Below are 27,303 nucleotides of genomic sequence, written 5' to 3'. Positions count from 1 at the left end.
TTCGTGAGCATGGACAGAAAGTTCTTAAATGTCAGCAGATGGACTTCCCATTCCCGGAAGGCTGGGGTGGGGGTTCCATGTCCAGTGCTACCCCTGAAGACAGTGGAATGGCCTAGACAGCATGTCCACTTTTAAAGAGACCAGAGAGCCGTGGTAGTAACGTGGACCACAACCACGGCCCCGCAGCTCTATGACAGTAGGATGGGGCTGGAGTAGCAAGGTTCTCACTTGGCCGTGGAATTAAAATGCATGGCCTATCCCTTCCCCACTTCAAAATATTTGCCCATGATATTTCATAAGAATATTATAGTAATACAGTAATATCACCAAAAAATGACTACACATCATTGAGTTCACTTTCCCTAAAGTGTGTGATGTTGAGGGCGCCTTGGGGAAGCACGGGAAAGGGGCCCACCCCATCACAGCAAGTCCGCGTGACTGCGGCGCTGTGATTTTTTTTTTTTTTTTTTGACAGGCAGAGTGGACAGTGAGAGAGAGAGACAGAGAGAAAGGTCTTCCTTTGCCGTTGGTTCACCCTCCAATGGCCGCTGAGGCCAGCGCACCGCACTGATCCGAAGGCAGGAGCCAGGTGCTTCTCCTGGTCTCCCATGGGGTGCAGGGTCCAAGCACTTGGGCCATCCTCCACTGCACTCCCGGGCCACAGCAGAGAGCTGGCCTGGAAGAGGGGCAACCGGGACAGAGTCCGGCGCCCCGACCGGGACTAGAACCCAGTGTGCCGGCGCCGCAAGGCAGAGGATTAGCCTAGTGAGCCGCGGCGCCGGCTGGCGCTGTCTGATTTCCACTGTGGCTGGCGTGAGCTCTGGAGGACGGCCACTGTGAGGGCCGGGCAGCGAGCAGACCTCCTTGCACGTAGGTGAGGCTACACAGCACTACCCTGGAGACTTGGGGGTTTCAGAATACACAGCTGTTTTCCCAGCAAAATGTCTGCTGAGGTCTGGAGCTGCACAGGCCATGAGGCTACAGCCGTAGGAGAAAGCTTTTGAAAGGCAAAGTGGTGCTGTCTGTGTCGGACGACAGCCGGGTCTGAGCTCACGGCTGAAGAGCTGCACCTCGGGGGCAGAGGCAGCTGAACCAGAGGCAGATGAGGTCCTGACTCGGCTCCGACCGCGTCCATCTGTCCAAGGGGAAGGGACGAGACACGTCTAGGGGAGAGGCCGACTCGGCAGGACTCGATGGGTGCTATGTGGCCAAGGAGATACTGGGACTTTCAGTTCAATAATGAAAAAGAACCCAAATAAAGAATGGGCGGAGGATTCCAACAGATCTTTGTAAAGAAGATACACAAATGGCCAAGAGGCCCAGGGCACGATGCGCCGCGTCGCAGTATCACTGGTCGCACTAATCACAGCTGTGCTGATGGAGCGCTTCCACACCCCCCAGGACGACTGCAGCCAGAAAGGCCAATAACACACGATGCCGGGGAGGGTGCAGAGAACGCGGAGCCCTCCCTCCCTGCTGGTGCGCTCAGCAAAGACGCAGCCCCTTTGGAAAACAGCCTGCAGTTCCGCAAAATGTTCAGCATGGAATTACATGTCCCAGCCGTCCCTTCCCAGGTAGGTACACAAGGAAACTGCAAACACAGGGGCTGGCACTGTGGCACAGCGGGTTAAAGCCCCGGCCTGCCAGTGCCAGCATCTCATATAGGCGCTGGTTCTAGTCCCGGCTGCTCCTCTTCTGATCCAGCTCTCTGCTGTGGCCTGGGAAAGCAGTGGAAGATGGCCCAAGTCCTTGGGCCCTTGCACCTGCGTGGGAGACCCGGAAGAAGCTCCTGGCTCCTGGCTTCATAACAGCCCAGCTCTGACCATTGTGGCCATGTAGGGAGTGAACCAGAGGATGGAAGCTCGCTCGCTCGCTTGCTCTCTCTATTTCTCTCTCTCTCTCTGCCTCTGTCTGCTTTGATAGGGCCTGAATAAATTGCTCTCCAGGCATCTGGCTTGCTGATCTCTCAAAGCTGAAACACTGCAATAGGGAATCCCACAGAACCTTGAGTTGTTTCTCTTTCTTTTTTTTTATTATTTTTTTTTTGACAGGCAGAGTGGACAGTGAGAGAGAGAGACAGAGAGAAAGGTCTTCCTTTGCCATTGGTTCACCCTCCAATGGCCGCCGTGGCTGCTGTGCTGCGGCCGGCGCACCGCACTGATCCGATGGCAGGAGCCAAGTACCCATCCTGGTCTCCCATGGGGTGCAGGGCCCAAGCACTTGGGCCATCCTCCACTGCACTCCCTGGCCACAGCAGAGAGCTGGCCTTGAAGAGGGGCAACCGGGACAGAATCCGGCGCCCTGACCGGGACTAGAACCCGGGGTGCCTGCACCGCAGGTGGAGGATTAGCCTAGTGAGCCGCGGCGCCAGCCCGGGTTGTTTCTCTTTCAAGTGTCTTTGATGACTCCTCTGCTTTTAGCCAGGTATTCTGCATTTCTTTTCAAAGTAGCTGAGGGTATCTGATGTTGATTAACGTGCAGGTGCAGAGAAGAGTTCAAGTCCCCCAAGCCTAGGAGACAATCAGTCCCGTCCTCCGAGGAACCACACCGCACCACCAGCCGTACCTGTTCCGGAGGATGACGAACTTCCTCTCCCAGTTCTTGCTGATCTGCTCGGCTTCCTTCCGGTATCTGTAAGAGAGTGACAGCAGTGAGGGGCCGGAGGGCCCCGGGGCTCGGCCCTGAGCCGCTGCAGCCCCACCTTTCTATCTTCCTGGTCTCCGACTCCAGCGTGGCCTGCAGCACCTCTATCTGCATCTGCAGAAATCTTCTGTCGTCATCCTTTGCCATGGAAACAAAGTCACAGAGATGAGGACGAGCACAACATCCCCCGTTTCTCCATGAACCCCGTAGCAGGACTCTCAGAGGGAGTCGGGGGGAACAGGGAGTTACATTTATTTGCAAATCCCTACAAATGGGAAGAACTGGAGACCCCTGGCCTCGCGATGAAGTCACGGGCAGCCGGACTGCATCTGGATCAACCATCCTTCTCCTACCCTGCGCCACGGTCATTTTTTCGTAAATCTTTCCTTCTCGCCCTCTCCGTTAATAAGCAGGGGCCCCTTCTGCTCCATGTTTTATTAATACAGGTGTCAGGAAGGGATCGGACCAACCCAATCACACTAGAGCCCTCAGCGTCCTCCAGTACTATCTAGAGGACAATGCGTTTTGCAAAAGGAACGAACTTCTAACTGTGGATGTGGACAGTCGTGAGATTTGTTTGGGTGTGGCAGGGCTGTACCGCAGGATCACACTAAAGAGGCAGTCGGGTTCTCTGTCCAAGACGGACTCTCAGTGTAGGCTCCCAAGTCAGCGCTCTTTCCTGAGAGTAGCCAACATCGACACCAACGCTAGCCAGGTAAACAGCAGGGGTCCTGCTCCTCGGGGGTATACCTTAGTCCACGACAGTTTCACCTTCTTTTCTTCTTGTGCCACAAGTGTTAGACTTCTAGACTGGCAAGGGAATTAACCAAGGTCAAGATAACATTGCAAATCAGGGCTTGAAGATGCAGCTTGTTTGTAACTTGTAGAAAGGAAACAGACTTGAAACATGTCAACCATCACCCCCAAGGGCCTTCATTACCTATAAAATTTAAAAAGCTCAGTGCTGGTACCTGACATTCAAATTGGACAAAGCCCATTAAAAACAATTTCATGTCTCTTTCATTTTTTATTTGAAAGGCAGAGAAGAGAGGGAGGAAAGAGAGAGAGGGAGAGGGAGAAGGAGCGAGAGAGGGAGTGGGAGAGGGAGGGAGAGGGAGGGGTTAAGGAGGGAGAGGGAGAGGGAGAGGGAGGGGTTAAGGAGGGAGAGGGAGAGGGAGAGAGAGAATCTTCCATCTGCTGGTTCACTCCTCAAATGCCCTCAAACAGCTGGTCCTGGACCAGGCTGAAGCCAGGACCCAGAACTGCATCTGGGTCCTCCACATAGGTGCCAAGGACCCAACTCCTGGATCCAACATTTGCTGCCTCCCAGGGTGCACATGAGCAGGACACTGGAACCCAGGTACTCCCCGATTCAGCAGGAAGCTGTCCCACACAACACTTTAACCACTGCACCAAACCTCTGTTTGAAAAAATACCTTGTACTATACATGAACAGAAAACTCTCAATTCTTAGAAATGAAGTGTTTGCCCCCACTCCAGTTTTTCTCTTGCTATTATTATTTTTATTTATTTATTTATTTTTTACAGGCAGAGTTAGACAGTGAGAGAGAGAGACAGAGAGAAAGGTCTTCCTTTTTCCGTTGGTTCACCCCCTAAGTGGCCGATATGGCCGGCGCTGTGCCGATCCGAAGCCAGGAGCCTGGTCTCCCATGAGGTTGCAGGGCCCAAGCACTTGGGCCATCCTCCACTGCCTTCCTGGGCCACAGTGGAGAGCTGGACTGGAAGAGGAGCAACCGGGACAGAATCCGGCGCCCCAACGGGGACTAGAACCCGGGGTGCCAGCACCACAGGCGGAGGATTAGCCTAGTGAGCCGCGGCGCCGGCCCTCTCTTGCTATTGTTATAAACAGCTTCACTCTGGGCTCCCCGGCAGTAAAGATGGAGGATTCAGAGCACCCACATTACTCTCGGCGCCTCTCTCTCCTGCACAGGCCCAGTGTCTTATCTGTGCATGGTTAGTTCTTCTTTCGCTGCCTCTCTCACGACTTTAAGATCTGTAAGTCCCCGTGCTGGTTGATTAGCTCTGAGCGGTGACATCCACTGGCTCTTCGTGTCTTTGATGCGTTTCACTCACTCTACCTCTCCCTTTCTAGGAGGAACCGTTTCCTGTGGTTTCGTGAGTGGAGATGGCATTCTTCCCTTGCCACAGTTAAGTCCTCCAGGCTAGGCCAGTTTGCACATGGGTCCTGAAGACAGAACTCAGACAGCACTAACAACATGTTCACTACTCTAGAACCAAGTCCTGTGACCAGATCCCTGGAGAAGGAGACGAGACTGCAACCAGACTCCTGCGAGGGCTCATGCACCAGCTCTCAAGTCCTTCTCATTTCTCTTAACCTCTGAGTGGTTCTTGACCCTCCTGTTATGTGTCCCCATCACCCTGAGTGTTCAGGTCCTCCCGTGTTCAGTTAGAATACTTCTGTGGTTTCCATCAGGGTTTTATGGATGGTAAACTTCTTATTTTTTTAAAGATTTATTTATTTATTTGAAAGTCAGAGTTACACAGAGAGAGGAGAGGCAGAAAGAGAGGCAGAGGGAGAGAGAGAGATTTTCCATTCGATGGTTCACTCCCCAATTGGCTGCAATGGCTGGAGCTGTGCTGATCTGCAGCCAGGAGCCTGGAGCGTCTTCCAGGTCTCCCACGTGGGTGCAGGGGCCCAAGTACTTGGGCCATCTTCCACTGCTTTCCCAGATCATTCGCAGGGAGCTGAACTGGAAATGGAGCAGCCAGGACATGAACTGGTGCCCATATTGGATGCTGGCATCGCAGGTGGTGGCTTTACCCACTACACCACAGCACCAGCCCTGCCCCCAAGATATTATTTTTAAGTCTTTCAGCTTCTCGCCTGTGTTCCCCGCGGTAACTGTTTCTGCAGAGCCAGGTGCTTTGTTTGTCCTCTGTGTGTGCTCTCTCACTCGCCAAATATTTACTGAGCTGTCTGCTAGGTGCCAGGAATTGTTGTAGGTCCTGGAGATAAAATTAAAAAAAGCCAAACAGGGTTGAAGTTGAGGAGACAGATTTGAGAGACGTTATGGAAGAGGTAGAGTTTAGGGGACTTTTCGAGTAGGAAAGCTGCCTAGAATTTCTCATTTGGACAACGGGAGGAAGAATGGCACCACTCGCTAAGAGAAAAATGAAATACAATAAAAATTGAGATGATTTTCTTTGCTGGTTTTGTTTATTTTTTTTTTTTGAATCAGAAAGAATTTGGTAAATTCAGATTCCAGCACTTGCAGCACTTGACACACTATCAACATAAGAAGATTAGTGTGAAGTTAGTTCGGGGCAGAATAGGAGTGACTTGGGTCTGGGAGAGAGAAGTACAAAGACTTTTTTTTTTTTTTTGACAGGCAGAGTGGATAGTGAGAGAGAGAGACAGAGAGAAAGGTCTTCCTTTTTGCCATTGGTTCACCCTCCAATGGCCACCGCGGCCGGCGCACTGCGCTGATCCGATGGCAGGAGCCAGGTACTTATCCTGGTCTCCCATGGGGTGCAGGGCCCAAGCACTTGGGCCATCCTCCACTGCACTCCCTGGCCACAGCAGAGAGCTGGCCTGGAAGAGGGGTAACCGGGACAGAATCCAGCGCCCCGACTGGGACTAGAACCCGGTGTGCCGGTGCCACAGGCAGAGGATTAGCCTAGTGAGCCCTGGTGCCGGCCAGTACAAAGACTTTTAACGCCTTTCGAGAGGTGCTTCAGATTTCGAATGGATGTATTCCACGACAGGACACTACACTTAGGATTACACAGTACACACACACATTGGCTTGGCCACAAAAGGTGAGCTTCAGGCAAGCAAAGGGCAAAGCCCTCAGAGCGTGGAGACGAATTTCCTTAGAACAGTGTTGGTTACAATCATCACCTCTGAGCGCAGGACACTGGCCAGTTTTAAGGACATGTCAAGGGTTGCCGGAAATCCCTCCAGATGGCTAAGATGAAACAGGCCCCACGTGTACTCCCCTGAGCCCAGCAGACCCAGTGGGTGAGACTGACAGCTCCCTCCCGACATGCCTCTCTCCAAGGCTCTGCAGACTCTGCGGGGGGCAGTTTAATCCTGTTCAAATGAAGGTGTACAACAGGAAACTGGCACAAGGACCAGACCTGGGGTACGGGGCAGATCTTCCACACATAACGTGGCAGCCATGGGTGTAGGAGTTAAAGCCGAAGCTCATGAAACCTACAGACAGAAGAGCAGACAGCAGGGATGGGAGCCGATCCTGTACTTCTGGTCTGCCCCTGGCCCACAGGAAAACCCCCGGGACCCTAACCCCTGCTCTTGCCTTAGGTCTCTCTACTCCTAACCCCTGCTCTTGCCTTAGGTCTCTGCTCCTAACCCCTGCTCTTGCCTTAGGTCTCTCTACTCCTACCTAACCCCTGCTCTTGTCTTAGGTCTCTCTACTCCTACCTAACCCCTGCTCTTGCCTTAGGTCTCTCTACTCCTACCTAACCCCTGCTCTTGCCTGAGGTCTCTCTACTCCTACCTAACCCCTGCTCTTGCCTTAGGTCTCTCTACTCCTAACCCCTGCTCTTGCCTTAGGTCTCTCTACTCCTAACCCCTGCTCTTGCCTTAGGTCTCTCTACTCCTAACCCCTGCTCTTGCCTTAGGTCTCTCTACTCCTAACCCCTGCTCTTGCCTTAGGTCTCTCTACTCCTAACCCCTGCTCTTGCCTTAGGTCTCTACTCCTAACCCCTGCTCTTGCCTTAGGTCTCTCTACTCCTAACCCCTGCTCTTGCCTTAGGTCTCTCTACTCCTAACCCCTGCTCTTGCCTTAGGTCTCTCTACTCCTAACCCCTGCTCTTGTCTTAGGTCTCTCTACTCCTACCTAACCCCTGCTCTTGCCTTAGGTCTCTCTACTCCTAACCCCTGCTCTTGCCTTAGGTCTCTCTACTCCTAACCCCTGCTCTTGCCTTAGGTCTCTCTACTCCTAACCCCTGCTCTTGCCTTAGGTCTCTCTACTCCTAACCCCTGCTCTTGTCTTAGGTCTCTCTACTCCTACCTAACCCCTGCTCTTGCCTGAGGTCTCTCTACTCCTAACCCCTGCTCTTGCCTTAGGTCTCTCTACTCCTAACCCCTGCTCTTGCCTTAGGTCTCTCTACTCCTAACCCCTGCTCTTGTCTTAGGTCTCTCTACTCCTAACCCCTGCTCTTGTCTTAGGTCTCTCTACTCCTACCTAACCCCTGCTCTTGCCTTAGGTCTCTCTACTCCTAACCCCTGCTCTTGCCTTAGGTCTCTCTACTCCTAACCCCTGCTCTTGCCTTAGGTCTCTACTCCTAACCCCTGCTCTTGCCTTAGGTCTCTCTACTCCTACCTAACCCCTGCTCTTGCCTGAGGTCTCTACTCCTAACCCCTGCTCTTGCCTTAGGTCTCTCTACTCCTAACCCCTGCTCTTGCCTTAGGTCTCTGCTCCTAACCCCTGCTCTTGCCTTAGGTCTCTCTACTCCTAACCCCTGCTCTTGCCTTAGGTCTCTCTACTCCTACCTAACCCCTGCTCTTGCCTTAGGTCTCTCTACTCCTAACCCCTGCTCTTGCCTTAGGTCTCTCTACTCCTAACCCCTGCTCTTGCCTTAGGTCTCTGCTCCTAACCCCTGCTCTTGCCTTAGGTCTCTACTCCTAACCCCTGCTCTTGCCTTAGGTCTCTCTACTCCTACCTAACCCCTGCTCTTGCCTTAGGTCTCTCTACTCCTAACCCCTGCTCTTGCCTTAGGTCTCTCTACTCCTAACCCCTGCTCTTGCCTTAGGTCTCTACTCCTAACCCCTGCTCTTGCCTTAGGTCTCTCTACTCCTACCTAACCCCTGCTCTTGCCTGAGGTCTCTCTACTCCTAACCCCTGCTCTTGCCTTAGGTCTCTCTACTCCTAACCCCTGCTCTTGCCTTAGGTCTCTCTACTCCTAACCCCTGCTCTTGCCTTAGGTCTCTCTACTCCTACCTAACCCCTGCTCTTGCCTTAGGTCTCTGCTCCTAACCCCTGCTCTTGCCTTAGGTCTCTCTACTCCTAACCCCTGCTCTTGCCTTAGGTCTCTCTACTCCTAACCCCTGCTCTTGCCTTAGGTCTCTCTACTCCTACCTAACCCCTGCTCTTGCCTTAGGTCTCTCTACTCCTACCTAACCCCTGCTCTTGCCTTAGGTCTCTGCTCCTAACCCCTGCTCTTGCCTTAGGTCTCTCTACTCCTAACCCCTGCTCTTGCCTTAGGTCTCTGCTCCTAACCCCTGCTCTTGCCTTAGGTCTCTCTACTCCTAACCCCTGCTCTTGCCTTAGGTCTCTACTCCTAACCCCTGCTCTTGCCTTAGGTCTCTCTACTCCTACCTAACCCCTGCTCTTGCCTTAGGTCTCTCTACTCCTAACCCCTGCTCTTGCCTTAGGTCTCTCTACTCCTAACCCCTGCTCTTGTCTTAGGTCTCTCTACTCCTAACCCCTGCTCTTGTCTTAGGTCTCTCTACTCCTACCTAACCCCTGCTCTTGCCTTAGGTCTCTCTACTCCTAACCCCTGCTCTTGCCTTAGGTCTCTCTACTCCTACCTAACCCCTGCTCTTGCCTTAGGTCTCTCTACTCCTAACCCCTGCTCTTGCCTTAGGTCTCTCTACTCCTAACCCCTGCTCTTGCCTTAGGTCTCTCTACTCCTAACCCCTGCTCTTGCCTTAGGTCTCTACTCCTAACCCCTGCTCTTGCCTTAGGTCTCTCTACTCCTACCTAACCCCTGCTCTTGCCTTAGGTCTCTCTACTCCTACCTAACCCCTGCTCTTGCCTGAGGTCTCTCTACTCCTAACCCCTGCTCTTGCCTTAGGTCTCTCTACTCCTAACCCCTGCTCTTGCCTTAGGTCTCTCTTCTCCTAACCCCTGCTCTTGCCTTAGGTCTCTCCACTCCTAACCCCTGCTCTTGCCTTAGGTCTCTGCTCCTAACCCCTGCTCTTGCCTTAGGTCTCTCTCTACTCCTAACCCCTGCTCTTGCCTGAGGTCCCTACTCCTAACCCCTGCTCTTGCCTTAGGTCCCTACTCCTAACCCCTGCTCTGTCAGGGCCACTGTTCTGAAGAACAGGTCAGCGGAGCTAGAACACCCACATAACCGTTCCTGCCATCGTCCCCAAGGTTTCCCAGACTTCCCAGAAGAAGCTATGCCTCACCACTCCTGGCACCGTGACTCACGTTCCCAAGGCCACTGAACAGGAAACTTTGCCAAAAGGAAAACCAACAGCATGACTGATTTCATCAAATTAACCCAAACAACAACAAAGGGTCTGGTATCATTAGCCTTCCTTGGCCTCAAAGACATTGGGGACCATCAAAATGACAGCAGGCGGGGGCTCTGGGGGATCTCTCCACCTGTCTGCTCTCCAGCAATGGGCACGGTGCCCTTGGCTGCCTCCCAGCCCAGGGAGCCTGGGGTACAGGGTCAGCAGTGGACCAAGGAAACCACTGGGGTCCAAGCCCCAAACTTTATCAGTATACTAAAGTGAAAAATTAACTCAAATTTTAAAAAAATCCCAAGAAAATTAGGAAAAAAAATTGGTAAAATGTTTCCATGTAGGAAGACATTTATATTTATTTCATGATACCCAAAGTGACATCAAGGATTGAAAGCTTATAAAAGAATTCTATGCTTAGGTGCTGGCACTGTAGCATGGTGGGTTAGGCCTCCATCAGTGGCACTGGCATCCCATATGGGTACCAGTTCTTGTCCTGGTTGCTCCTCTTCCAATCCAGCTCTCTGCTAATGGCCTGGGAAAGCAATGGAGGATGGTCCCAGTGGTTGGGCCCCTGCACCCACATGGCAGACCGGGATGAAGTTCCTGGCTCTTGTTTTCGGATTAGCCCAGCTCCAGCTGTTGCAGCCATTTGGGGAGTGAACCAGCAGATGGAAGATCTCTCTCTCTCTCTCTCTCTGTCTCTCCCTCTGTCTCTAACTCTGTCTCTCAAATAATTTTTAAAAAAGAATTCTGTGTTTAAATTCACGTACATTCAAAATCAGTTTCAATTCTGAAGGCTGCCTTTCTCTGAGTCTCATATAATGATCAACTGTGTAATAACTAGAGATAAAAAAAAACTATGCTTGCTCAAACATATCGTCTGCAGAACAAATAGTTATCCAATCTCTCCATAACTCAATACGATTGCAATGATGAAGATAGCGCCTCTTTTCATTGAAAAGAAACAAGCACACATCCACGCTTGGAGTGTTTGCTCTCCGGCTCGAGTTGAACTTTCAACTTTGCTACCGCATATTACACTGAACCCTGCTCAGTCCACACGGAGCTGTCATTCTGTTTTGTCAGCTGCTGATGTTCCGCTTCCCCGGAACACGCACGCCAGGTCTTACGCGGTCACGTTGTTGACAGGTGCAAACAGTCCACTGCAGAATGATAGAGGTGAAAATGACTGGTAACAAGAATGGGAAAGTAGTTTAACTTACTCAGTAGGGAAATGTGAATTAAATAACTATAGCGGTAATAACATATTGTGACTGTGAATCATTCATTATAAATACTTCTCATTTTCTTTTGAATGGGTAGACACAGCTAAAACTTCATAAGAAAGATTCATTCTCAATAGTTGCTATAATTGTTAAATTTGTTAGCAGTTAAGACATTTCTTAAAACTGGATGAATATAATCTTTAAATAAGAAGCCAACAAGCCAAAGTTTGCAGTAAGAGAAGCACAGTTATGTTTATTATGTGTCATGGGATTAACCTCACCCCTGATCCCATCCTCACATCCCACACTCATTGCAATCTCCTGTTCCTCTCAATTTCTACGAACAGCCCTCTTCTGAAATTGTGGCCATTCTTTCTGGGCTTTAGTGAAAGGTATTCTCCCTTTAAGCTCTTTCTTCTTGAAATCTTTAAATATGTTATTATCGGGGGGGCACTGGAACAGCATAGCGGTTTAAGCCACTTCTGTTAGTTTGATCTAATCTCTCACAGTCACAGTCTGGTATGACAAGAGCATGCCATTTTGAGGTGTAAATACAATTTACTTCCATCTCTACTACTCCATGCACAATGCCCAGAATTTAACTTAAAAAGAGAGAAAGAGAGAGACGGACAAAAAGTCAAGGAAAAAAGAACGTAATGTTAGAGATAAACCAATTGACAGAACCAGACTGAAAGCTCCCCTGATGGGGATCTGAAAATAATTATAAGTAGAATGGTGAAGGACCTAGGAGAAGAGATGAACAGCATGTATGATAAACAACAGATAGGCAGTTCCATCAGAGAGACGGAGAGTGTAAAAAGGCATAAAATGGGCTGGCGCCGCAGCTCACTAGGCTAATCCTCTGCCTGCGGCGCCGGCACCCCGGGTTCTAGTCCTGGTTGGGGCACCAGATTCTGTGCCGGTTGCCCCTCTTCCAGGCCAGCTCTCTGCTGTGGCCAGGGAGTGCAGTGGAGGATGGCCCAAGTGCTTGGGCCCTGCACCCCATGGGAGACCAGGAGGAAGCACCTGGCTCCTGGCTTCCAATCAGTGCAGCGCTGGCCATAGCGGCCACTTTGGGGGGGGGGGGTGAACCAATGGAAAAAGGAAGACATTTCTCTCTGACTCTCTCTGTGTCTAACTCTACCTGTCAAAAAAAATCATGTATAAAAAAAGAGGGCCATAAAATGGAAATACCAGAAATAAAACAAGACCATAAGTTGTTTTGATGGGCTCATCAGTAGACTCAGTGCAACTGAAGAAAAAAAGCAGTAATTTGACATTAGCCTAAAAGACATTCCCCAAACCAAAGCAGAGACAGGATATGAGAGCTGGGCAACAATATGAATCGGCTTGCTGTAGCCATCCATACACACACCACGTGGCGTTGCAGCCAGCGCCAGACTGCCAGGTGTGCGGCATGCCATACATCCAGGATGTTCATAACAACATTACCTGACAGTGCACTTCCTAGGAGCCACCTCCTTGACACAGCGATGCGTGACTGATCACGAGGGAATGAAAGACGTCCAGCCAGAAAGTCAAGCAGCGCAGTCAGGATTAACAGAAGTAGAGAAGGAGGCAGTGGGCAGTAGGAGACAACACTCACCCAACGACACGTTATGGTCCGACAGTCAAAGAGCAAAGATACAGAGGACGGCTAGAGTCATTCCAAAATGAGACGCATTACACACAGGCAAACAAAATGAACAGCAGGCTTCCTGTCAGAAACTATGCAAGCCGAAAGACAACGGAGCCACATCTTCCGGGTATTAAGAGAAAATAAAATCTACGCCCACACCGCCCTGAACACGCCCAATCTCGTCTCCTCTAAAAGAGAATCAAATGAGAAGGGGCTGGCCCTGTGGTGTAGCACGTAACGCTGCCACCTGCAGTGCCGGCATCCCATACGGGCACTGGTTCAAGTCCCAGTTGCTCCACTTCTGATCCAGCTCTCTGCTACGGCCTGGGAAAGCAGTAGAAGATGGCCCAAGTGCTTGGGCCCCTGCACCCACATGGGAGACCCAGAAGGTCCTGGCTCCTGGCTTCAGTTAGGCCCAGATCCGACCTTTGCAGCCATTTGGGGAGTGAACCAGCAGATGGAAGACCTCTTTCTTCTCCGCCTCTGCCTCTCTATAACTCTGCCTTTCAAATAAATAAAAAATATTTTAAAACAACTTACAAAACCAGGGTTTGGCTGGCGCCATGGCTCACTAGGCTAATCCTCCGCCTGCGGCACTGGCACCCCGGGTTCTAGTCCTGGTTGGGGCACCGGATTCTGTCCCGGTTGCCCCTCTTCCAGGCCAGCTCTCTGCTGTGGCCCGGGAGTGCAGTGGAGGATGGCCCAAGTGCTTGGGCCCTGCACCCGCATGGGAGACCAGGAGAAGCACCTGGCTCCTGGCTTTGGATCGGCGCAGTGCACCAGCTGTAGCAGGCACTTGGGGGGTGAAGCAACGGAAGGAAGCCCTTTCTCTCTGTCTCTCTCTCTCTCTCACTAACTCTGCCTGTAAAGGAAGGAAGGAAGGAAGGAAGGAAGGAAGGAAGGAAGGAAGGAAGGAAGGAAGGAAGGAAGGAAGGAAGGAAGGAAGGAAGGAAGGAAGGAAGGAAGGAAGGAAGGAAGGAAGGAAGGAAGGAAGGAAGGAAAGAAAGAAAGAAAGAAAGAAAGAAAGAAAGAAAGAAAGAAAGAAAGAAAGACACTCCTCGCTGCTGAACGCTACGTTTTCTGGTGGGAGATTCCAGAGGTTCTTAGAAATCACAGTGGCTTCTCGTCGACCTCTTAGCTACCTGGGCGCCTCTGACTGAAACCTTTCCTTGGGTGATTTTTTTAATTTACTTTCTCTCCCAGCTTTTCCAATGGTTGTACAAGAATCTAAATCTCTGTATTCAAATCTTTGTAATGTGAGTACAAAGCAAACCTTTACAACGAGCTTTGCGGGCTGGCGTTGTGGCACAGTGGGCTGAGCCACTGCCTGGGATGCTGGCGTCCCACGTGAGCACCGCTTGACCCCGGCTGCCCCGCTTCTGATCCAGCCCCCTGCTAATGCACCTGGGAAAGCAGCCGAGGACAGCCCCAGTCCCCGCCACCTACGTGGGAAATCTGGATGGAGCTCAGCCTGCTCCCCGCCCCGGCCAATGTGGCCACTTGGGGAGTGAATCAGTAAATGGAAAAATCTCACTCTCTTTCTCTCATTCTGTAACTGTGCCTTTCAAACAAATTAAGCTTTAAAAAAATAGAGTATGCTTTATTGCATGTAAACTAGACAGAAATGTTACGGATTTTTGCTAGAATCCACTTGCATGTTCTCAATCAAGGGGCAGACCGCGGGTTCCAGAACGACACTCCAGGTTGTCAGGATGCATACACACCAATTCTGGCAGTAGGCATCCAAATAAATGGTTGTTCTACACTTCCCAGTCATCGGCCTAAACGCCATAACACTTCACGGTCTTTGTTGCAGATAACTCTTTGTTCTATTCTAGATACGGAATGGAGCAAAATTTGACATAGGACAAAAGTTACATACAATTGGTAGAAGTATTAGGAAGCCCAGTTAATTGAATGACTGAAATAAATATATATATGTATATATATATACACACACACACACACACACATACACATTTCATGGCTAAAAATCTTTGAGGGAACTTCCAAAGGCTTACACAAAATGGAATTAAAATCTGTTTATTTTTGTGCAGAAAAAAAATTGAAACCCATGCATAAGAATGGTCTGATAAAGGTTTATGAAAACAATTATTATGAAAAAAAACTATCCATGGGTTTCAATTTTTTTGTACCAAAATAAATTTATCTTTTTAAAAACTGTGCTCTTTTATAATCTTTATGCATTTGAGAGAGAGAGAGAAACAGAGAGAGAGACTCTTCCATCTGCTGGTTCATTCCTCAAATACCCGCCACAGCCAGGGCTGGGCCAGGCAGAAGCCAGGAGCCCACAGCTTCACCCTGAAGGCAGGGACCCGAGTATTTGAGCCTTCACCCGCACTGTGTGCATTAGTTGCAAAGTGGAATGGGACACAGAGCAAGGACTTGAACTCGGCACTCTGATACAGGACGCAGGTGCTCCAGGGTGTTAGCAACTGCCTCAAATTTATCTTTGTTTTACTGCATTTTTTATAAAGTCTTGCACAACCTCTCATTATTTATTTTCATTTTACTTAACAGGCAGAGAGACAGATGGACAGAGACCTTCCATCTGCTGTTGCAGTCCCTAAATGCCTGCAACAGCCAGGGCTGAACCAGGCTAAACTCGGGAACCAGCAGGTCTCCCACGTGGTGGCAGGGGCCCAAGTCCTCGGGCTGTCACCTGCTGCCTTCCGAGACGCCATCATCAGGAAGCTGGATTGGAAGCCAAGGAGCCAGTACTTAAACCACACTCTTTGGGGCTGGCGCTGTGGCGCAGTGGATTAAAGCCGTAGCCTGCAGTGCCAGCATCCCATATGGACGCTGGTTCGTGCCCCGGCTGATCCACTTCTGATCCAACTCTCTGATATGGCCTGGGAAAGCAGTAGAAGATGGCCCAAGTGCTTGGGCCCCTGCACTCACATGGGAGAACTGGAAGAAGCTCCTGGCTCCTGGCTTTGGATCAGCTCAGCTCTGGCCATTTCGATCATTTGGGGAGTGAACCAGCAGATGGAAGACTTCTTTTCTCTCTGTCTCTCTGGCTCTACCTATCTCTGTAACTCTTTCAAATAAATAATAAAATAAATCTTAAAAAAATAAATAAACCACGCTTTTTGATGTGGGTTGTGGGCATCCCAAGGGGCGGTTTTAGCAGCTGTGCCAAATGCGCACTGCCCAAATTTATCTTTAACATATTTTTTCCATGAACTTTCTTAATTACCCGCCAATACTGAACAGAGGAATGACACCCACACTGAGAGGGGTGGAGAAGAGCCTCTAGCTAGAGAGACGAGGCCTAAAGACACCAAGGGTAGAGAAACCCACACGTTGGGAGAGCCTGGTGCAAAGAGGGTGGCCGGCAGCCCACCGTCAGTGGCCCAGGGGGGCAGACCCTCTGGCTGGACGCGGGCAAGCATGGACGTGCAGTGGCTCCGCGGCACCAGACGGCATCAGGGAGGAACAATGCAGGCAGGATGAGTGGCAGTAGGGGAAGTCTCGGTCTTACGCCAAAGAACGGTGTCTGTGTGGCATCAGGACCCAAAGCGAAGTGCCTGGCACTCAGGGCTGGCCTCGGCTCCCAGTGGAAACAGGACAGAGAGACCCAAGGCTGACGGCCAGGTGAATGAGATACAGCACACAGGGAGAGACGCTGGCCCATGGGTTCCTCGGCACCAGGGTGGACACTCTGTCACCACCATGTATGGACAGAAATGAGCACCTTGCCCCGTGCCTGAGGACAGCAGGAAGTTACCCACATCCCAGACCTGCCCATCCCTAACCCCCACAGCACAACCCTGATCCTCACTGAAGTTCCACTGGCAAACTGTGAACTCCACATCCAACCAACCAACTGTGCCCCACAGAATAAACCGGAAAATAAGAAGCACAAAACCTCTCCAGTGAATTTTAACAAACAACATTTTTGTCTTTTGTACAATGAAAAATTGAATATTATTTCCATTAGGAAATCTTCGATTCCAAATATACTGAGAATTTTAAGCTATCAAACCACCCAGAATAACAAAGTAATGTGAGAGGCAACAGTCCCCTGCGGCTGCATTTTCAGTACGACACGACTCAGGGTTTCAGTTTCGTTCTCTGAAAGCAGATCTTTCAGATGAATTCATTTTGGTGGTAAATGCAAAATTTGATTCTAGAATAACTGATTTTTGTACAATTTCAAATTATCTCTACATTTTAAAGTTACCTGTGTTACAAAACAAAGATCCAATGTCATAAGGATGGCCCTGTTGTATCGATGTAATCTACAAAAATACGGTAACTATCCCCTGGCAGCCTCTGAAAGCCATGCACGCGGGCAGAACCATCCTGCCTCGGGCTCACCCCCCACCCAGTGCTGCTCCAGGCATGAGTGGCACAAGACCACCCCCCCAGGTTGGTCTGCAGAGCTGCTGACCAAGCCGAAGGCAGCAAAAACTGGACAATGGAACAACTAACAGCTCACAAGTTTCCCTTCTCTGATCAAGTTTATTTTAAACCTCACGTGCAACTAAACCACACAGATGGGTTGTATAAGGGTATTGTTTAAAGTTCATGGAGATGGGGCCAGCGCTGTGGCGCAGCGGGTTAAAGCCCTGGCCTGAAGTGCCAGCATCCCTTATGGGCACTGGTTCTAGTCCCGCTGCCCCTTTTCCGATCCAGCTCTCTGCTATGGCCTGGGACAGCAGTAGAAGATGGCCCAAGTCCTTAGGCCCCTGTACCCCTGAGAGAGACCCGGAAGAAGCTCCTGGCTCCTGGCTTCGGGTCAGCATAGCTCCATCTGGGGAGTGAACCAGCAGCTAGAAGACCTCTCTCTCTCTCTACCTCTCTCTGTAACTCTGTCTTTCAAATAAATAAAAATAAATCTTTAAAAAAATGAAGTTGGTGGAGAATGGAATGAAAAGGTCATTGTGGATGCCAAAACCTTTTGAAATCCATGTGCATGCAGGGGTCTTCAAAAGTTCGTGGAAAATCCATATTAGGGAAAAACTACCTAAGGATTTCAAAACTTCTTTTTTTTGCACCAAAATAAACTTCCTTTTTCATTCCATTCTCCATGAACTTTCTGAAGTACCCTCACATGGAGGCAGAACAACACATTTCAGAAAGAAAGAATTTTTTTCCTGCCCTTCAGCCAGCCTATAAATACCCCATACCTATAGTCATCATTCCCCATCTCGTAATAGTCATTTTTTAAAATTCCTAGCTGGCAGCATGATTAGGGTCCTCATTGCAGAAAGGAATGCAAAAGTATTTCACCTAACAATTCTCGAATGTTAAAGAGAAAGAAAAATGCTCTAGAGTTTTTAGCCTTTTCTCTGTGCCTGTTGTGCCGTGCTGCGAGGACTCCAAGCAGGAGCACACGACGGACTCCGTCCCGTGCCCCACTTCCCACACGGAGGGGCCGGGGCTGTCTGCGGATCCCAGCACCCACCATATGTTCCGTCAGCACACAGCACGTTACCCCGTGGAAGCGCCACATTTACTGGGTGCAACCTTAATGCACTAATTACTTGGGCAGGGGGAGGAGACCCTGGAATCCAATTTAACCTTGATCTGTGCAGCCGTGATGTTTGAAATGTTCACAGATATCGGAAAATAAACTTTACACAACAGGGCTGTGCCGGCAGACATTTTTATGTTGTGAAATCTCTCAGGAATAGCACTCCGACGGCAGGGCTTCATATCGGGTTTCTGAGACTGGCCAAACACTCGGTTTGTCGCTGCGTGCAGGGCTGTGGGCAGCATGTGTGCGGTTCCCACCGAATGACACAGATTTCAGAAAATAAGTGTGATTAATGAGATCAGCTCAATGACTGATGTAAAATGGGCCTGCATCGGCTCCCAGTGAAAGCTCCCCATTGGGTCACCTGCACGTGGTAGATACTATCAGAGCCTTAAAGACGAACTTGAAGAGGGCCGGCTGCCTCCAGAGAGCTGTGTGAAAGTGCAGCGGGAAAATCACCACGGGTTCGTATACACAGAGTGACTGCACCGTGAAGGCGACACCCCGAGCACGGGCGGGGAAGGGGACAGTGGACCGAGGACGAGGACGCCTGCACTTTAAAGCGGAGCCCATTAATAGGAAGATGTAAACACCAGGTTACGTCATTGCCCCTTCCCCCTGGTCCGGGGGTTTTTACTTCCTGTTACACATTAACTTCAGAATCTCCCCACTGTTAAGCTTTGGAAACATCCCGAAAGCAATCAGTACAGTGAGAAGGGAAGACTGTGGGCTCTGAGGGGAGCCCACTGAGATAACACCTTCTGGGGGCCCCCGGCGGCCTTGGTCTCTCCTCCATGGTGCATTCCCCATGGGAGGTGAGTGCGGGAGGGAGGGGCAGGACCCGGCTCTGGCCCAGCTCCTGTCTGCACACGGAGGGCGCGGGGGCACGGGCGCCTTCTGCTGCAGCTGCCCCCTGCTGCTGGGACCTCCGCGTGGCTGGCTCAGCTGCTCTGCCCCAGTCGCTGACCCACCTCTGCCATCCCTCCAGCCGTCACCTCGGAGCCCGGACCCCAGCCCCCTGAAACGTGACTGAGTCAGTCTTCCGGAAGGGGACCTCAGGCCCAGTGGGTCCAAGACCCCCACCCCGTCCCCCTCCCCCCCCCCGGGCAGCTGGGCTCCCCACCCAGGGCGGTGGGTAACACTGTATACACTGGCCAGGGTGTTTGTATGACTATGTGTCTGTGTGTGTGCAAGTGTGTGTATGACTGTGTGTGTCTGTGTGTGTGCAAGTGAGTGACTGCATTGTGAGAGTGTGAGTGTGTGACTGTGTGAGTATGTGTGACTGTGTGTGGTATGTGGGTGTGTGTCTCTGTGTGTATGAGTTTGTGTGTCTCTGTGAGTGTGAGAGTGTGTGTGGGACTGTATGTGTGTGTGTGAGTGTGTGTGACTGTGTGTGGTATGTGGGTGTGTGTCTCTGTGTGTATGAGTTTGTGCGTCTCTGTGAGTGTGTGTGTGTGTGTGTGTGTGTGTGTGTGTTTTGCAGGCCAGTAAGAAATACTTGCCAAGATCTGGGTCACAAACACCTGACTTTGGAACACAGTGGCTAGCCAGTCTTGAACAAACTCCGCGGCTCAGTGTCGCTCTCTTCCTGGGGGAACTACCCTGGTTTCCAGGAGGGCTCAGCTCCCAGTTTCTGCAGAGTGGGGCTGCTCGGGGAGAACCCTCCTTCCACCTGAGTGACGTGCGCAGAAACCACCTCACCCACGCGCCAGGCCTGCGCCCTTCCCGCCCACCTCCCGGACCATGGGTGTGCACACCCCCACACCCCACACACTAAGGAGGCGAATTCTCTGCCTTCCACACCCACCTCTGCTCCCACTCCTCCATCCTGCTGATGCACCCCCGGAGCCAGCAGCAGCAGCCTAGGCACTTGGGGCCTGGGGCCACCTACTTAGGAGACCCATCGAATTCTTGACCCGGGTTGGAGCCCTGGCTCAGGCCTGGCCTCTGAGGGGCTTTGGGGAGTGGACGAAAGATCTCTCTCCCCGTCTGTCCCTGTCTTTTTATGGAAGATCTCTCTCCCCGTCTGTCTCTGTCTTTCTATGGAAGATCTCTCTCCCCACCTGTCTCTGTCTTTCTATGCATCTCTCTGCTTCCTAAATAAAGAGATAAAGCGGCAGGTTGCACCTGCTGTGGGGGAAGAAGGCAGAACGTGGGAACCTCTAGAGATAGGACCAAAGAGTACAGAGAACTCCAAGTCCACCTGGACAGAATTTCCGTGGCTTTGCATCAGCCACAGGAGGGGCCTCGGAGAGTCAGAATTAAAAGTAAGTGAACTTTGGTGCAAAACACCTTTTTGAAATTAATGCGTTGTTTCTTTTTCTTTTTAAATGCGCATTTTCCACAACCAGCTAGGGGGTGGGGCGGAGCACATTCTTCTCTATGCGGGAGGCAGGGCTGGGTCCAGGACTGGGTGCCTCGCTGCAGTCCCGCACTGGCCCACCCTGAGCCCAGCCGGTGCTCCGCGCAGCCTCCGGTCTCACTAGGCCTGTGCGGCACAAGGTGGCTACGGAGGGCGGCGGCGGCGGTGTAGGATGCACCTGCGCATGCCCGGCACGCGCGGACTGCGCGCACACCTGCGTGCCCAGCGCTCTGCTGGACACTGGGCGGCCGTGGTAAAGTCGGCAGACGCTGTTCTAATCAGACACCTGCTCAGGGCCGAAGCCAAGCGCCACGCTGGCTGGCCGGGGAAGGTGGGTATCCCACTGGACAAGCGAAGGGCCGGCAAGCTGGGATGTGGGCTCAGGTGCGTGGAGAGAGAGCGGCCGGCCGTGCAGCTTCTGGGGGGAGTGGGAAGGGCCGTGGGCAGGCGAGGCCGGGCAGTGCTTACCACGGGGCGCGCCTCCTTGGACAACCTCTTGGCCGACTTGGCTTTCTTCCTCTTACCCGACACGCTGACGGAGGCCGCCTGCGCCTTGACTGACTCCAGCTCCGTGGTGGCGGCGGCAGTGGCGGTGGCGGCAGTGGTGGCAGTGGCGGCCGCTGTGGGCGGCTGCAGCGTGGACCACGTGGGCACAAAGGTCTCCTTTCCCTTGGCTGAGCGCGGGCCCTGGCACGCGCACACATACAAGAACAGCAGCATCGTTACTCTCGGCCTAAACCCTGCATTCGCGCCCCCATGCCTTCCCTCCCCGGGTGTTGGGGCTGGGGCTGCCCCAAGGGGCCACGGAGCTGCGTGTGACCCCACAGGCCCTGCCCGCCTGACCCCATCGGTGGGGCCTTGGAGGAGAGAGGTGAGCTTGCAGCCGGGATGCAGGAAGTCCGAGCAGGAGCAGGTGCGGCCGGCAGCACCAGCCTAGGGCCCCTCTGCAAGGCTCCCTGCTGTCCACCTGCAGCGCCCCGCCCCCAGCCACAGCTGGCGCCTCCCGGAGGGAGGACAGAAGTCCATATGGACCCCTCAGTGAGAGAGAGAGAAGGAGAAAACACAACAACACGTAAACCACCTAAATGCAAACCTTGAGGGCCAGGGTCTCCGGCTTTCTCCTGTCCATGTCTTCTTTCTGTTTGTTAATCTGTGAAGTTAAAGGCCCATGTTATTTTTTTTACCATTTGCAAAGATCAAAAAAAGAGGGTTTTATTTTTTGGTGGTTTTTTATGTATTTTTAAAGATTTATTTATTTATTTGAAAGGCAGAGTTACAGAGAGGCAGAAGGAGAGAGAGAGGGAGAGAGGGAGGGAGAGAGAGGTCTTCCGTCTGATGGTTCACTCCCCAGATGGCCGCAATGGCCAGAGCTGGGCTGATCCAAAGCCAGGAACCAGGAGCTTCTTCCGGGTCTCCCACATGGGTGCAGGGCCCCAAGGACTTGGGCCATCTTCTACTGCTTTCCCAGGCCGTAGCAGAGAGCTGGATCAGAAGAGGAGCAGATGGATCTCGAACTGACGCCCATATGGGATGCCGGCACTCCAGGCGGCAACTTTACCTGCTACGCCACAGCACCAGCCACACGGTTTGTTATTGTTTTAGCAAAACTTCCTTAAGTCATGAAACACGAGTATGTTAAACCATTTGATTGGGGCCTGTGTTGTGGTGTAACAGGTTAAGTCACCATTGTAACACTGGCATCCCACATGTGAGCGCTGGTTCAAGTCTCAGCTACTCCACTTCCTATCCAGCTTCCTACTAATGCACCTGGGAAAGCGGCAGCAGAGGGTCTAAGTACTTGGGTCCCTGCACCCACATGGGAGACTCAGATGGAGTTCCTAGCTCCTGACGTTAGCCTGGCCCAGACATGGCTGGGTGGCCATTAGGGGATTAAACCAGTGGATGGAAGATCTCTGTCACTCTGCCTTTGAAACAAGTCAATAAATAAATACATCTTTTAAAACATTTTTTGATTGTTAAACCCTTGTGGGAATATCTGTTATGATGCTGAATGTGAATTTGAATGGAAAATAAATTTATCCAGAAAAACACTGAAACAGAAGTGAATACAGAGCCAGCGCTGAGGCACAGCAGGTTAAAGTGCCAGCCTGCAGCACTGGCATCCCACATGGGCACCGGTTCTAGTCCCGGCTGCTCCTCTTCCGATCCAGCTCTCTGCTGTGCCCTGGGAAAGCAGTAGTAGATGGCTCAAGTCCTTGGGCCCCTGCACCCATGTGGGAGACCCAGAGGAAGCTCCTGGCTCCTGGCTTCAGCTCAGCTCAGCTCTGGCCATTGCGGGCATTTGGGGAGTGAACCAGTGGAATGGAAGACCTCTCTTTCTCTCTCTCTTTGGCTCTACCTTTCTCTCTGTAACTCTTTCAAATGAATAAAATAATTCTTAAAAAAATGGACAGAAATACATGAAATTCTAAACGTCTAAAGTCATTACAGTTATTTATTTACATAAGTACAAGGGAGCTCCAAAAAGACAACAGAAAATGTACATTATGAAAATACAGTGCATGGAGGCTGGTGCTGTGGCGTAGCAGGTAAAGCTGCCACCTGTAGTGCCAGCATCCCATGTGGGCACTGGTTCAAGTCCCGGCTGCTCCACTTCCGATCCAGCTCTCTGCTAAGGCCTGGGAAAGGAGTGGAGGATGGCCCAAGTCCTTTTGGGCCCCTGCACCCATGTGGGAGGCCTGGAGGAAGCTCCTGGCTCCTGGCTTTGAGTTGGCTCAGCTCTGGCAACCACAGCCATTTGGGGACTAAACAGGTATACGGAAGACCTTTCTCTCTGTCTCTCCCTTTCTCTGTCTATAACTCTGCCTCTCAAATAAATAAATAAACCTTAAAAAAAAAAAAAAGAAAAACACTATGCATGGATATCAATATTTTTTCACCAAAATAAGTTTACCTTTCAATTCCACTTTTTCATCAGCCTTTTGAAGTGCAACAGAGATTATAGGGAAATATGCATTATTTGTTTATGAGGTGATCATGTGCTTTATACATTATTATAACAGCTAAAAATCCCAGGCCTTATTTGAGAAATCTAACAAACTTCAATAGCCAAACTTCACTAAGTTATTGAAATTTTACTTTAAAAGTCAATTCTTTTTTTTTTTTTTTTGACAGGCAAAGTTAGACAGTGAGAGAGAGACAGAGAGACAGAGAGAAAGGTCTTCCTTCCATTGGTTCACTCCCCAAATAGCCACCATGGCCAGTACTGTGCCAATCTGAAGCCTGGAGCCAGGTGCTTCCTCCTGGTCTTCTATGCGGGTGCAGGGCCCAAGGACTTGGGCCATCCTCCACTGCCTTCCCGGGCCACAGCAGAGAGCTGGCCTGGAAGAGGAGCAACTGGGACAGAATCCAGCACCCCGACCGGGACTAGAACCTGGGGTGCTGGCGCCGCAGGTGGAGGATTAGCCAAGTGAGCCATGGTGCCGGCCTAAAAGTCAATTCTAATTTCCAGTTGTAGAAGGCATTGCATAAAAAAGTATTACATACACATGCTTCAATAATATTAATATTTTTATAACATGAACTGATAAACAATGGCAGTGATCCTAATCATGCCAGATCCTATTTGCAGTTAACCAGTGATGGGCAGTACATCTAACCATTCGCCTCGCTGGAACCTGAGCCACAACTGCAATGGGTTTTCCAAGCTCCCGCTCACCGATCCACACAGCAGGACTCAACACAGAGCACTCTGTGCCCGGGGTGGGGGTGGGGGTGGGGTGCTGACTACTGAGGGGTTGGGCTCCAGTGGGCTGACTCCAGGCTCACACTGCAGTCAAGCTCCGTCCGGGGGTCTAAAGTCATTTTCTCCACTCTGCTGCAAGAACTTGGTAGAAATGACTCCTCACTGCCCCTTGCTCCTTGGAGAAGCGCCTGTTGACTGCATGCTGTATGCCAGGCCCTGTGCTAGGTACTGCGTGTATGTATAGTGCTCAGTGAAACCGGCGCCGCAGACAGGCCTGGACAGGCAGGACGCCTCCGACGCCCGGTCAGGAGAGGACCCTGGGGGCCGTGGCGTTTCGGCTGAGACCGAAGAATGAGCGAGCGAAGCGGGAAGAAGCAAGGGCGGGAGAAGGGTGAGGAGTCTCCCTTATCGTCTCAGTCCTGCTGTGTCCTTAAGTTGCTCTTAAAAAATAGAGTCTGTTTTTATTTATCGAAAAAATGTTTATTTATTTGTACTTACTTGCAAAGCAGAGGGATGTGGGAAACACACACACACAGAGAGAGAGAGAGAGAGACAGAGAGAGACAGAGAGAGAGCTTCCATCTGCTGGCTCACTCCCCAGTCTCAAAGCCGGAACCAGGCCAGGCCAAAGCCAGGAATTCCTTCTTTGTCTCCCACAGGAGACAGGAGCTCAAATACTTAGGCCACCTGCTGCTGCCTTCCCAGGCACGTAAGCAGGAACCTGGATAGGAATCCGAGTAGCCAGGGCTCGAACCTGCACTCCCGTACGGGATGCAGTGTAACTGAGCGGTGGCTCAACCCACTGTGCCACAAGGCCATGCCCCGAAATTTGATGTTGAATGAAGGCTCAGAGTGAGTGAGACAGGATCTCCTGAGTGCAGAAAAAGCCTCAAAATGTCGTTGACTCAAAATCCTATGCCAAGGAAAACTATCTTCCAAGACGGAAGGCGGAAGACGGAGAGAGCATTTCAGTGAAGGGAAACGGAACGGTGTCGCCACCAGTCCTCACTGACAACCAAGCAAGGGGAAGCTCCCGGACCTGAGACTACTGGCCCGACAGAAGCTCCGATTCTTGGGAAGGAATAAGAGCAACAGCAATGATCAAGAATTTGGTACAAAGATAAGAAAAGTTTTATCTGAATGTCTTTCAAACATATAAGACTGGTTAGAGCAAGAAATATAACACTGGCATAAATATAATACTCACAATAACTCTAATGTGAAGAAGGGAGAAATCAGGCCGGAGCTGTGGCGTAGTGGGTTAAGCCTCCACCTGCTGTGCCAGCATCCCCTATGGGCACCAGTCCCTGTCCTGGCTGCTCCTCTTCCAATCCAGCTCCCTGCTAATGCACCTGGGAAAGCAGTGGAAGATGGCCCAAGTGCTTGGGCCCCTGCACCCAAGTGGGAGACCTGGATGAAGCTCCTGGCTCCTGCTTTTGGACTGGCTTGGCTTCAGAAGTTGCAGCCATCTGGGGAGTGAACCAGCGGAAGGAAGACCTTTCTCTCTGTCTCTCCCTCTCTCTGACTGTAACTCTGCCTCTCAAATAAATAAATATACCCCCTTTTTTTAAAAAAAAAAAGATAAACACATAATCCTATGGAAACATAAATATTTATGAGCTCTCTATAGTTTAAAATTATTCCACATTAAGAGGGTTGTCAAAAGATAAGGATATGAATGAAGCAATCCCTAGAAGGTACAATCAAATGACCATAAAATGAAGAGGAAGGCAAAAGAGAAGGAACAGAGCAACAGAGATGACCAAAAACCCAGAGGGGACGCACAGAACACCGATGTGAAATGGAAGCCCCAACATCGACGCTGACGAGCTGAGCAGTCTCACGAGGTGTGATGTGGCCAGGGCGTACAGAAAGGCTTGACCCCACTGTTTACTGTCCGTAAGAGAAGCACTGTCTATGAAAAGGGTGGAGGGACTTGGAAATGTTTGCGGAAAATGGAATGGACACATGAGTTTATTTCTGTACAAAAACTGGAAATCCATGCACATTTCATTTTCATGATACGTATTTTCCATGAAGCTGTTGAAGATCTTCATACAAAGACTGAAAATAAGTGTGTTGAGTAAGATATGCAACACAAACAGAGTTTTCTTGTGCTGCAATGTCCACATATAATTAACCACAGGCCGCGGGGATCCAGTGACGTATAGAAGTGTTACTTCCAGTTAGGTCCTGTCCCACTCTTTACGTAGAATTGCCCTCATTCAGTGTTTCCATCTCCGTGGAGTGAGGACTACGCCAGACGGGGTTATGATTTCTGCATCGACCATGAAATCTGATTCTAGAATATTTTCATCACCCTAGCTAACTTTTACCTCTAAATTTCCATCCCTTGTTCTGTTACCATTCTTTTTGTGCAGTGGACCTCTTTAGCATTCTTAAAGGGCACTCTTACTGGCAACAAATTCTCTGTTTCCCCTCCATCTGACAACGTCTTTATCTCTCCTTCATTCTTGAGGGATAGTTATGCCTGATACAGAATTCACAGCTGACAGTTCTTTTCTTTCGGTATTTGAAACATGTCCCGTCGCTTCTCTCTGGACTCCATGGTTTCAGAACAGAAATGCTGTCATTTAAATTTGTGTTCTATTATAATACGGTTCATTCCATTTTTGCCATTTCTGGCTGCTTTCAAGATGTTTTCCTTTGGTCTTTAGCTTTCAGAAGTTTAATTACGATGTGGATCCTTTTGGGTTCTTCTACTTTGTTTTCTCAGCTTCTTAAATGAGCTGATGTCTGTCTTTCACCAAATTTGGGATGTTTATCAGCCATTATTTCTTTGAGTATTTTTTGTGTCACTCTCTCTCCTGACCTCTGATGCTAGAGGTCAGTTTTTCTGCTATGGCTCCACACATCACTGCGTCTGCTTATTTTCATTTTTATTTTAAAAACCTACTGTGTCCCCTCTGATTAGATTCCTAAACTCTGGTGACCTGGTACCTAGTTCGGTGACTCTGTCCTCTGACATCTCCTCTCTGGTATCAGCCCATCCTGCGA

The 27,303-nt window shown here is 50.7% G+C and overlaps 1 protein-coding gene across 7 annotated transcripts in view; it reads right to left on the bottom strand.

Moving 5' to 3' along the window:
• The window catches only part of C13H10orf67 (chromosome 13 C10orf67 homolog), a 118,955-nt gene that overhangs the window by 28,441 nt on the left and 63,211 nt on the right, over nucleotides 1–27,303 (bottom strand). For all 7 annotated transcript variants that reach the window (XR_011381748.1, XR_011381747.1, XM_070056147.1 and 4 more), the window contains 5 exons: nucleotides 21,674–21,730; nucleotides 21,049–21,267; nucleotides 3,394–3,453; nucleotides 2,702–2,781; nucleotides 2,566–2,631 (listed from right to left, as the gene is read on the bottom strand). Coding sequence is in view for 5 of the 7 variants with exons in the window: in XM_070056147.1 (XP_069912248.1) it covers nucleotides 2,566–2,631; nucleotides 2,702–2,781; nucleotides 3,394–3,453; nucleotides 21,049–21,267; nucleotides 21,674–21,730 (482 nt within the window). In the remaining 2 variants the exon portion in view is untranslated. The remainder of the gene's footprint in view (nucleotides 1–2,565; nucleotides 2,632–2,701; nucleotides 2,782–3,393; nucleotides 3,454–21,048; nucleotides 21,268–21,673; nucleotides 21,731–27,303) is intronic.

This window comes from Oryctolagus cuniculus, chromosome 13, assembly GCF_964237555.1.
Source record: "Oryctolagus cuniculus chromosome 13, mOryCun1.1, whole genome shotgun sequence".
NCBI classification, from domain to species: domain Eukaryota; kingdom Metazoa; phylum Chordata; class Mammalia; order Lagomorpha; family Leporidae; genus Oryctolagus; species Oryctolagus cuniculus.
Note: the sequence above shows the minus strand (reverse complement) of the source record. Positions and strands in the feature narration are given on the sequence as shown.